The sequence below is a fragment of the Pteropus alecto genome, unplaced genomic scaffold (genome assembly GCF_000325575.1).
Source record: "Pteropus alecto unplaced genomic scaffold, ASM32557v1 scaffold63, whole genome shotgun sequence".
Taxonomy (NCBI): domain Eukaryota; kingdom Metazoa; phylum Chordata; class Mammalia; order Chiroptera; family Pteropodidae; genus Pteropus; species Pteropus alecto.
Window position 1 is genome coordinate 2,372,207 of NW_006434897.1, and position 12,707 is coordinate 2,384,913.

The window sequence follows — 12,707 nt, forward strand, 5'->3', positions numbered from 1 at the left end:
GAGGGAGAGGGTTAGGAGAGAGAAGAAGGAGAAGAGGTGAAGAAGAAAGAAGAGGGAAGTAGGAAGAGGAGAGAAAGGAAGAAGAAAGAAAGAGAAGAGAGGGAGATTTATTTGTTATGTGACAATATTACACTGACTATATTATGTTTGAAGTAAGAGGAGATTATGGAAAAAAATGGAAAGATTAATCTGTTAGAAAAATAATCTTGTTTATTCAATAACTACTTATTGGTTGATGGTATTTAATTGACTTCAAAAACCAGGGACCAAAAAATGTGAGAGAAAATTTACTAAGATTTTTCTGACAAAGAAAATTTTTTTTCTGTTTTGTTCCCTGTTATATCTTCGGAGCCTAGAATATGGCTGGCTGAAGTATAGACTTAATAAGTATTTTTAAAGTAAATTATCTTCTTTATTCAATTAAATTACATGGGATAGTATATATAAAGTGACTAGTTCTTCAATAACTATTTTAATTTGTAGTAGATTATAAATTCCATGCAGATTATAAACTAAAATTTGCATTATTTTCATGATTCATATTGTGTTATGTATAATAATCACCAGTATTTAAAACGAGTAAATACATAATGAACAAAGTACCCAAGACAAAACAACTTTGGGCTGAGAAGAAAAGAAATGTAAGGTGATCATTAAAGCTGACACACATAAAAAGTAGATAGATATATTTTTATCTAATAATGGCAACACCTATAGGAAAATTATATTCAACATAGTTTTATTTACATATAATTAGACTATCACCTTTTTCATAGGTTTTAAGAGTTGTTTTACAAGATTATAATGTTAATTTATTCTTGCTTTTAGTCTTGTTTCCCTTATGTTTCTTAACAGTGTATAATGTTGACACACTTACCTTGAAATGCATTTTGATTTAGCTACCCCTCCCCCATTCTTATGTGGCATGCTTTGCAAATTCTTTATATTCTATATCAAGCACCTTCTTTCTCCTCGATTTAAAATTTTTTTTTCCTGTGGTCTAGCATTTAGGATATTAGATTACAAATGTTTTGGGTTAAGCATTATTTAAATGATATAGGCCTTTTAGCATATGTTTTCTCAGAATGGATAGCGACTATGATTTTATCTCATGCTTAGAAAATTCATACAGTATTGTTTTGAGTGGTAGAACAGATACTTGTCTGTATTTGCTACAGCAAAATGGCTCCAAGGATAGCTCCAGGGCTCTTTCTAAGTTTGAAATGAGAAACATAAGTGAGAAAGTCAGCACATTTACCAGACTATTTTTTTCTCTAGGTGTATATAATATATATACATGTGTGTATCTATGTAAGTATATATAAGTATATATGTGTATATGTACATATAAGCTTTGCTGTTTGTATTATTTTCTTTTTACTTTTTTAGTATTGAGCTGTAGACTACTGCTGAATGAGAAATTTAACTATCAGTTTCTGTAATTTTCATCCATTAATTCCACACACACGTAACACGTGGACAAATCTTTGTGGCACTTACGTCAAGAATATTTTTTCCTCTATCATTTAGGAGCAGTTTTAATGAAAACCTGTCCTGAGACATTAAAATCTATTTTTTCATTAATTATAAATAATCTTTATGAGTTTAATTTTTATTTTTGTGTAACAAATTTTCCAAAAACTTATTGGCTTAAAAAAGCAAACTTCATTCATCTTTCATGACTTTGGTGGATCAGAAATTCAGGCAGGGTTCAGCAAAGAGAGTTTTTCTCTGCTCTGTAATGTTTAAGGCCTCAGCCACAACACAAATCCCTTTCACCCCCATTCAGTGGTTGTCGTTGGCTGCCAACTGAGGGCTTTGCTGAGACTATCAGCCAGACCATCCATTTGCAATCTGGGTCCCAAGGGAGAGTGAGACTGAATGCGTGGTGCCTTCTAAGACCTAGCCTTAAAAGTCAAACAGCATCACTTTCACATTTTTTTTAGTCAAGGCAATGACGAAGGTTATACAGATAAAAGTAAAAGGGGTTAAATATATGGTGAACACACAATGCGATATACAGATGATGCATTATTCAACTGTACACTTGAAACCTATATAATTTTAACCAATGTCACCCCAATAAATTTAATTTAAAAAAAATAAAAATAAAAGCCAAATAAAAAGAGGGAACTGAGATTCCATCATTCAAGTAGAATGTTAAAAACAAACAGAATGGCATATATACTGGTGTGACCGTATTTAGAAAATAGTCTGCCACCATGCATATGAACAGTCCTGTAAAGTTTAACATGGAAGGTTTAATGAATAAAGTATATACCCTCTACTTGAATTACTTAGAAGCAGTAGGCCACAAATAATGATGTCATTCTAATATGTGTGGAATCTGTGCTAGTGACAACAGAATTCACAGACTTTTTGGCTACTATTGTTCCTATATATAGCCTTCTATGGAAGCCTGGAAAACACCTAATTTTGGGTCTCATATTCTAAATGGTTGCTGTACACATGAAGAAATTCTGATAAATTTTTTAATACTTATCAGAAAACAATAAGTTGTTTATGATCGTTCTTTCCAATGCTCTCTCTATATAGAGTATGTGTATCTGTATAGTATGTATGCAATATATGTATTATATATAACATGTACATATGTAATATGTCACACACAGACATAGATCTCTATACAATGTATTTTTAAATGCACCAGCAATCTAGATCACATTTGGAAGACGACAACCAAGATGACAAGGTAATAAACTTTCCAACAATAGAATTATTGAAGCATGATCTGAGTCACCTGAATGGACATTTGTCAGAGATTTTGAAATGGAAGAGGATGAGAGTAGGAACAATACAGATTCAGTCTGTAGACGAGAGTTTGGAGTGAAACTCTAAGGTCCTTTTATTTAAATATTAGTATTAGTAAAAGTAATTCTTTAACCTTTTCATAAAATGTTCATTGTAATAGTTTGTCAGGATTGGTAGTGCTGCCATAAAAGTACCACACAGCGTGGCTTAAACAACAGAAATTTATTTTCTCACAGTTCTGAAGGCTAGATGTTTGAGTTCAAGGTTTTCACAGGTTTGATTTTTCTGAGGCCTCTCTCATTGGCTTGTAGATGGCCATGTTCTTTCTGTGTCTACACATGGTCTTCCCTCTGTATTTGTCATCTAATTTCTTCTTATAAAGAGACCAGTCATATTGGAATAGGGCCCACCCTAATTTTAACTTATTTATGACTTTAAAGGCCATATTTCCAAATATCATCACATTCTGAAGTGTTAGGGTTTAGGGTCTTAGCAAATAAATGAAGGGGCACACTTTAGCTAATAATAGCCATTAGATCATATTATCCTACTTCTTAAAATAACACTTATTTATAAATCTCTCACTTTTATAGTCTCTTATTTTACAGAGATTTATAAATGCTTGTTTCATGTTAGACATTCAAGAAAGTCATTGGTTTTTCCGTTTGCATTTAATATTCCAGGGATACATTTTTCCCTCCCCCAAACATACCAGTGTTTGCATTATACTAATATGATTAGTAAACTTACAAAATGAATTCACATTTTTACACTGGTCTATTTTTCTCTATCACTGGTGAGGTTTCAGTTTTATTCCAGAAAATATTTGCACAATGTAAGATTTGTGAATGGAACTATTCAAATGCTGAGATGAAATAAATGGGGATAAAATTGGTTAAAAATATATAATTTCAGGGAATGAAATATTATAATGAACCTGATAACTGTCCAGACATGTGTCATAAGATGAAAGGGAACCTTGGCACACAACAACACAAGTACCAGAATTTGGATCATGTGAGTTAACTTGACTAAGCTTAATGTTGCTTTTTACATCTTATAATTTTGTGGAAAGTTTCCAGAATATAGTTATCTTCATATCTATTTCTGCATTTTTTTCTCTTATCAGTTATTAGTTCAGGATATTAACAATTTCTATGTAATTCTTCACATCTTTAAAAAAATTCATTAACTTTAGAGTTAAATACTGATGTTTTAGGGTTGCTTAGAAGGTCCTTAGGGTATTGGCAATAATCTGTATCTCCATTCCTTGACTTCTTTTCTGTTGTCTAGCCCCCAGCCATATCGAATTATTTGAATTTCTCAAGATATATAACATTTTCTCATATCTCATTGCCCTTTAAGACTCTTTCCTATTTTTGGCTGGCATCTTTTCTTTCCTTTAACGCCTCAGTTCATTTTCCTTCAGTCTCTCATTCATTAGACAAATGTTTATCAATTGCCTCCTTCGCTTCTGGCCCTGTGCTCAGTAAAGTAGTGAAAAAGATAACAGCAGTCCTATTATCTCAATCTTGTTGATTGCTATACCTGGCTGGCTTCTATGATAGCACTTTCTACATGGTATTATTCCCCCAGTGCACTAAGTTACGTGATGGCAAATACTTTGTCTTTTATCTTCATCAGTCTGGTACCTATAACAGTGCCTGGACATGGTTATAAGCTCAATAAATGCTACTAATGGAATGAATAAGTGTATCTACTTTTGCTCAATGTGTGTTTATTGATAGTTATGATGCAATGACATATTTTATCTGCTTATTTTTCAATTCCTTTTTCAATTATAGATTACTATTTCATCAGGAGAGTTTTTCTATAAGCACTAAATTAAAGACATTAATTCAAAAGAAATACTTAGAGGTTCACCAAAACTAGTATCTAATACCAAAATGTCATTGTTGACCAATGCATTAATCAACCAGAGAAACAGAACCAGTAGATAGGCTTATGTGATTGTGGGAACAGGCTAGGCAAGCCCACAATTTGTAGAGTACACCATAAGGAAGAGAAGACTGGAACTTTTGACATGGGCAGTTTTTATCTTCATTCAGAAACCTTAACTGCTCTGTTTTCAGCTGATTGAATCAGGCCCATCCAGATTATCTATGATAGTCTCCCTTAGGCAACTCTAATGGACTCGAATCATATCTACAAAATAACTTCACAGAACATCTAGATTAGTGTTTTATTGAATAACTGTGACATGATGTATTAAAAAATCAAAAGTAATAAATAATAGCATGGTAACATTTTAAAACTTCTTATCATTTCTGCAGCATTATCCTAAGTACTTAATATGCATTATTTCAGGGGTCCCCAGTCCCCGGGCCATGTACCAGTAATGGTCTGTGGCCTGTTAGGAACTGAGCCACACAGCATTTACCACATAACAACCTACTGGTAAAGTTTAACCCAGTAGGTGGTTGCGTGGTAAATGCACAGATCTTGGATACTTGGAAAGGAAAATAGAAAAGTGGACACTTTCAAGTCAAAAAGCAAATTATTTTCTTTTAAGCTTATAATTTGCTCATTTCAGTAAACTATTTTGGTGAATTGGAGTGATGATTTTAACTGTCGCTATACTTGATATTTTACTTATAAGTTAACTGTGTTCTAGGTACCTGCAGTAATTTAAATGTTTTAATTTTCCATGAAAGATAAAAATGCCTCTCCTAATAAGTCTTTGGCATTCTTGTGAACATTAATTAAAATATATTGCTTTCTTAGTGCTTTAGAATGGTTTTTATACATTAAAAGACCAAAGAAAGATAGAAGTTCAGTAATTAAATGAAATATTTTTGATGTGTCAAAATGAAGAAAAAGACTGCAACTTAAAATTTCTATGTTTAGGTTTTACATCTCCATTTATTATGAGTCAGAAATAATCATTTTGTAGAATACAGTAATGTGGAGAGTCATTTCATGGAATAGTACATTCTTTGAGGTCTGTTGAAAGGTTACATGACAAAGTAAGACTAAATTTTAGAACTAGAAATGATTTCTACTCTGCCCCAATAACTGTGGATTTTTGACTTAGGGGTCCTAGAAGGTTTGACCATTTTTGGTGTTCATAAACATATAAATACCTAAAAATATTTTTTTTTGTTTTGAAAAATCTGTACTTCCCTTTTATTATTACATTTACTTTTTTGAAATTATAAACTTCTCTATTATTTATTTGCCTAACTTGCATTTATTACACTAATTCTTGTGATAAATGAAATGAGTGTAATTTAATTTGAACTATATATAAAGGCTCAGCCATTTACATGGAGCACTCAACCATCCAATATTAGACAAGTCCATTAATTGTCACTTTTTCAAAGAATAATTAATGGGGCTATTTTCTTATTGACCTACTTATTCATTGTTTTTTGTTTTTTGGTTTTTTTTTTAACTCCATATACCTTCGAATGCAATGTCAATTGCCCAGCCTCTAGATCATAAAAATTAAGTGGTGATATTCAAATTATCTTTAATAAACAAATGTTCCCTATTTTCTTATTCATTTAACAGCATTTTTTTTTTTTTTTGCTTAATTCTCTCTTTTTCCTTTAAAAAATAACAGCTCTTTTTTTTTTTCCTCAAAGAGAAGTAGATAACTGCTTTCATGTAATCTGGTCAGAAGCTTATTGCCCTAATAGTTGAGAAATATCTTTAGAAGAAGAAAACAAAGCTTCCTTAAATACATGAGGGATGGGAGACATTTCTTTCTTCCCCAGAATAGAATCCTACTATTAAGCATATTTTTTGGAACATATCAGTAGTTCAATGAGTATTTATTGAATACATGAATGTTATCCCAGAAAAATAAATTAGTAATGTTCCTCTTAGTCTGTTTCTTCACTAGCAGTGATTAGGCAACAGTTGAAATTGAAAATATAATAGCATTTTCTGCTTCCATCTGTGATGGAATTGTTTGTCATAGACTCAAAGCTCATGCCAAGAATAAGTAGAGAAAATTAAATTTAAAAGAAAAGAAAAGAAAATCTGTTTGCTTGCATTGGAGAGACAATGAGGAAACCAAGACCCCTCCTTTTTGAAAAATATTGGACATTAATTTTTGTCTCTTGAGCACCACAAGATTGTTTTAAATTCAGCTCTGCTTATAGTGGTCATCTATTTTATACCTCAGCCTCTAGCTCTGAGCAGATTAATAATTCAGCAAATATTTTTAGAGAAAAATGGAACATTGGGGCTATTTCTTACAAATCTTTCTCTCTCAGATCATGGCCCCACACTTTTTGGCTGACTCGCGTGCCCCTATTGTATTTTTGTCTTTTTCATTAATGCATGATGTCGTCTTTAGTATTTGTCTCTTACTACATTGGTGAGGGAATCAATTTGTTGTATAGCTCTTAATTCTTGAAATGAATTCTTAGATCAGTGATTATAGACCTTTCATTTATAATCAACTCAGATATCACTTTCGGCATAGCAGTTTTTGTTTATTACACTTTCATTTTCACTGGCAAATTTCATACTTAGATTATCTACTTTTGTAGAATGTCACATAGTTTTATCACTGGGAGACAAGGGAACAATGTAACTACACTGTGCTTAAACTGAATAATAGATGCATAATGACCAATCATGGACAGACTGAAAGAAGCAGTATGTGTGTCACTGATTGTGATGCATATCTCTTATTTGAGCAGTGATTTGTAAACTGAAGAGCTAGTAGAGAAGTTTGTACTTTATATAATTACAATTGATGTACCATGCTAACTGAAATTTAAACCATATTTTTGGTGATGTTTGGTGTTATTTAACTAAACCATGTAACTGAAATTTATGCATATCAGAACCACGTAAAATGAGAATTGAAAAAATATATATTCAATTTATTTGTGATCAGAAAAATGTAAATTAAAGTTACAACGTGATATCATTATAAACCTATAGCAATAGCTGTGGTAGGCAGAATTTTAGATGACACATGACTTTAGCCCTTGTGTAATTACTTCCACTGGGAAAATGCTAGAACTCACTACTCTAATTATGTCATGTTATGTGGCAAAAGAGATTTTGCAGATGTAATTAAGATTATTAATCAGTTGACTTTCAGGCAATCAAATTTGAGATAATCTAACCTAATCACATGAGTCTTTTAAAAGCAGATTATTATCTGCAGCTGTTAGCAAAGAAGAAATTAGAGAGATTTGAAACATAGGAGGTCTTCAATGTGAGGGTTGTTCTCCGTTGCTGAGATAGATAACACCATTGGTCATTGAATTCTAGGATCTCAGAGTGGTCCCTGGCCAATAGCCAGCAAGACAAAGGAGACGTGTGTCTGCAAGAAATTAAATTGTTAACTTAAATGAGCTCAGAAGTGAATTCTTCACCCACAGAGCCTGGGCTGCAAACTTGACATTGGCCTTGTGGGACTCAAATCAGAGAACCTAACTGAGCCTACCTAGACTTATAACATACAGAACTATGAGATAATAAATGGATATTGTTTTAAGCTATTAAATTTGTGTTGATTTTTTATACAGCGATAAAAAATGAATACAATATTAAAATTTTAAAAATAAAAATATACTGACAAAACTAAGTGTTGATACAAATGCAGAACAACTGAAACTCTTATTCTGTTTGGGGGAATTCAATTTGGTAGTCAATTGAGAAAACCGTTTGGCACATACAGTTAATCTTTACATACAGTTAATACATCCCAGACATACAGTTAATACATCCCAGACCTTCCTATAGAGCAAATGCTTCTATTTTGTTTTCATATTAACGCAGACCATTTGTCAGCCTACAGAGCACTTCAGTGATAGGTGCTATATAAATATTTAAATTATGATAGCTTGTTTGCACTGTAACTTTACAGAGTTTGCTAACTCTACACTGTGGTTAATATGTGATTATGAAATATTTTCTATACTGCTAAGGTCATAGAAGTAGTTGAGCGGCAAAATATGTACCGAAGCTGAATACAAAACATGTGAATGTCCCCTAGGAGCAATTCGTAAGTATTTTTCCAGTATGAATTTATTTGTACACCAAAAAAGAAAAGGTATGAGAAAGTTAATACACATTCGAAATAGCCCCAGACCAGAAACAATCCAAATGTTTATCACCAATAAAATGTGTGTGTATATACATATGTGTGTGTGTGTGTGTGTGTGTGTGTGTGTGTGTATAGTCATATATTTATTCATTGGAAAGCTACACAGTTATAAACCACTGCTACACATGAATGAGTCTTATAAACATATATTGAATGAAATAAGCCACTCATAAAAGAGTACACCCACAAAGGAATATGATCTCATTTATATAAATGTTACAAATAGACAAAATAATCTATGGTTATATAAGTAATAGTAATGGCTGGGTTTGATGTCCCCTAGGAGCAATTCGTAAGTATTTTTCCAGTATGAATTTATTTGTACACCAAAAAAGAAAAGGTATGAGAAAGTTAATACACATTCGAAATAGCCCCAGACCAGAAACAATCCAAATGTTTATCACCAATAAAATGTGTGTGTATATACATATGTGTGTGTGTGTGTGTGTGTGTGTGTGTGTGTGTATAGTCATATATTTATTCATTGGAAAGCTACACAGTTATAAACCACTGCTACACATGAATGAGTCTTATAAACATATATTGAATGAAATAAGCCACTCATAAAAGAGTACACCCACAAAGGAATATGATCTCATTTATATAAATGTTACAAATAGACAAAATAATCTATGGTTATATAAGTAATAGTAATGGCTGGGTTTGAAGACTATAATAGTGTTTAGGAAGGGGTACCACAGGGCACTTTAGGGTTCTAGTAATGTCCTATATATTTATCTTGATGCTGCTTAAACAGATGTGTTCATGTAGCAAAGATTAACTGTATGTGCTTTATGCATTTCTCATTCTTCAATAAAAAGCTTTTTTTTTTTTTTTAAATGAAGGGCTATAAAAAGTTGGCAACACCTTTTTCACTGTGTGGTGTAAAGAAAGAAAAACTGCCTAAGGTCATAGAAGTAGTTGAGCGGCAAAATATAGAGTAGAAAATGATAATTAAGGATAATTTAATGCTAATGTTTTAGTTGAATTATCACTTTCATTTGACAAAATAAAAAAGAGAAAATGGTAAAGTGAGAATAGTCAATAAATAATTTTGACATTTACAATTAATTTTTAATTCTTTTAATGAAACAGTTTGCCGGGAGGATTCATACCACTCTGTAGTCTCCTGTGCTGCTGTGGTTCTCACTCCTTTGGAACCAACAATAGAAATGAAGAAAAGGGAAGAACTAAAATTTCCTGAACCTTCCAAACAGTAAGTTGTTCATTTGATTTTTTAGAGCTTTATAAGAATAATTAGATTACTAATCAGAATTATATTGCTCAGAAACTGTGATTTACATGAATCTGTTAATACTATATTAAGAGGACAGAAATACATTTTGTACAACATCAAAAATAATCTGTTGTCTCATGAATAATTTCTCTGTCTTCTAACTTCATGTGTTTGAACTATATGCCATCCAAGTTTCATTTTGTTATGTTATCATAGGAACATAGGTAAGTAGTCTGAGATACTTTATTTCCTTAACCCTTTTATTGTGGATGCACTGTTCTTGGATTACTTATTTTATAGTTGTAGGCTTTTAATGGTTTAAAATGTGATCAGTTTTTAATGTGAATTTCCCAGCCTAAAATTGGTTTTTATTTTTATAAAGAATCCAAGTTATTATTTTAACTATTTTTAACAAATTATCCTAAATTAAAACTTGACACTAATGTTTTCTCATATTTTTGCTAGTTAAACAGATCCAGCTTAATTTAAATTTAAATCTGATCTTATATTGAATAAAGTATAGATTTTTTTCTTATAATGGCTGAAGAGAATTAAGTTCATGATAACAAATGTAAGATATATGGACTTGAAATATCAAATAAAGTAGGATTATTTCTAGGTATACATTAAATAAATAAAAGAGAAAACCTATTGATGATTTTCCAGTCAAAGTAGTGCCATACTTGCTTTAAGATTAGAGCCTAGGTGATGTATGTGATGTTACCAAGAATTGCTGGTTGACTACCTCATGAAGGAGGTAGTACTTACTTTGAAATACCTGCTATTTTTCCCCATTGGATAACACTGTATCATACTTGTTTGTTTCTTAATGTCTTCCTATTGAATAAGCTTCTGAAAACAGTTCTGTGGAACTAAAGTGTCTGATACTTTTTCTGAAATCAATTAGAAAATCCCTTAATGTTACATTCAATAATGTTAAATTCAAATGGAGCAATGTACATATTTGATTGCATGAAGATAGTATTAATATGCTCATTATAGAGAAAAGAATACTAACCAATTCAGAAAGTAATCATTGTAATTCAGTTTTAATATAATCTAAAAGCAAAACCAATTTAACTGCTCTTTATATAGTCTAATTTTAGCTTCCAAAAGCCATTTTTTGTCTAATAGGAGGAAAATTCTATATAATTCATTATGCCAATCGAATTATATTTGAAAACTCAAATGTATTTTTCTGCAATGTATATGAGTTTATATGTAACCTATATATTTGTAATTGGATCTTAAATTCTTTTATCTTTCAGTGAGTGTTCAAAACTGGTGAATAGTGTTATTTGCTTACAAAAAGTGTCTATTTCCAGTCTTTAGCTACTTCATGAATACTCATTCTTCTTTACTGTAAGATACATGTTGAAGCAGACAGCTTTTGTAACTAGATGTCCATATTCTTCCTCTTACTCTATATCCACTCTGATATTCCTCTGTAGTCTCTGAATGTACTTTCTTGTTTAAACATTCAACACTATTATTTGTTCATTCATGTATATTTTGTTATTGTTTTTGTTTTCTGAGTTAGAGAGATATTGGTTAAAATCTTAACTCTGTTACATATTAGATAAACATTGGGGGCAATTTATTTAAACTCGTTGTGCTTTCCTTTCCTCATATGTTAATTGGTATGATATCAACAAACTTGTAGGGTCATTGTATTATGTGAAGTTATATTGCTAAAGGACCTGGAATTTAAAAATCCATAAAACTATTAGTTATGTTGCCCCTTCCACAGTTTTAACTATCAACATTACTGATGATTCACAGATATACTTCTCCTGAAGGCTCTTCTGAATCGAAGTCTAATATTTAAAGTTATCGACCTGACTTGTCTAAGTAGGTATCCTACCAGAATATTATACTAAGTATGTCTAAAACTGAATTAATGACTCCTCTAGCCCCCTTAAACTTTTGATTCTTCCTGACTTCTATTTTATATAAAGCTACCCTTTTTCTTTTCTTAAAATTTTGATGTTTTCTCCCTCACATCTCATGTTCAATTAGTTCTTGATTACTTGATTAATGTCTTTATTATAGTCTTCTTACAATTTGAGCTGACCAGGAAGGCGTATACATCTCATATTCGAAATTTTTTTCATACATATATACTTATATATTTAATTGTGTTCTTAATGAAGCCATTCAAATAGTGGTGATCTATCAAATGGAGATTACATATGCCCTTCAAACCTCACATTGCTCTTTTGGAAATGAAATGATAGCTGTGAATATATGGCAAGAACATGATATAAATACAGAGACATAGTGATTAATTCAAAACTCTTATTTGCTAATGAGTGAAGCCCTGATGCAAATTGGTTTCAGAAACATCAGGAGTGGTGGTTGTTATCGGTAACATAATTAAAAACAATAGAAATCCAAATTTCCTCAAGTATGGTTGAGTCTGATACTCAAATGATGTCATAAAGGTTCATTCTCTCCATCTACATGTCTTTGCTCTGCTTTCTTGTCTGTAGTTTCTATTTTTAGGGAGGTTCCTCTAATGGTGACATCACTGCCTTCAGCAGCTACTGGGGCAGATTTTGATCTTTTCAATAAATCCAGTATAAAGAGATGGTTTCTCTT

At 31.6% G+C, this 12,707-nt stretch overlaps 1 protein-coding gene across 1 annotated transcript in view; it reads left to right on the forward strand.

The window, feature by feature from the left end:
- The window catches only part of CCSER1 (coiled-coil serine rich protein 1), a 1,126,758-nt gene that overhangs the window by 266,846 nt on the left and 847,205 nt on the right, over nt 1-12,707 (forward strand). Inside the window, exon 5 of the mRNA XM_006910733.2 lies at nt 9,965-10,085. Within this exon, the coding sequence (XP_006910795.1) occupies nt 9,965-10,085 (121 nt within the window). The remainder of the gene's footprint in view (nt 1-9,964; nt 10,086-12,707) is intronic.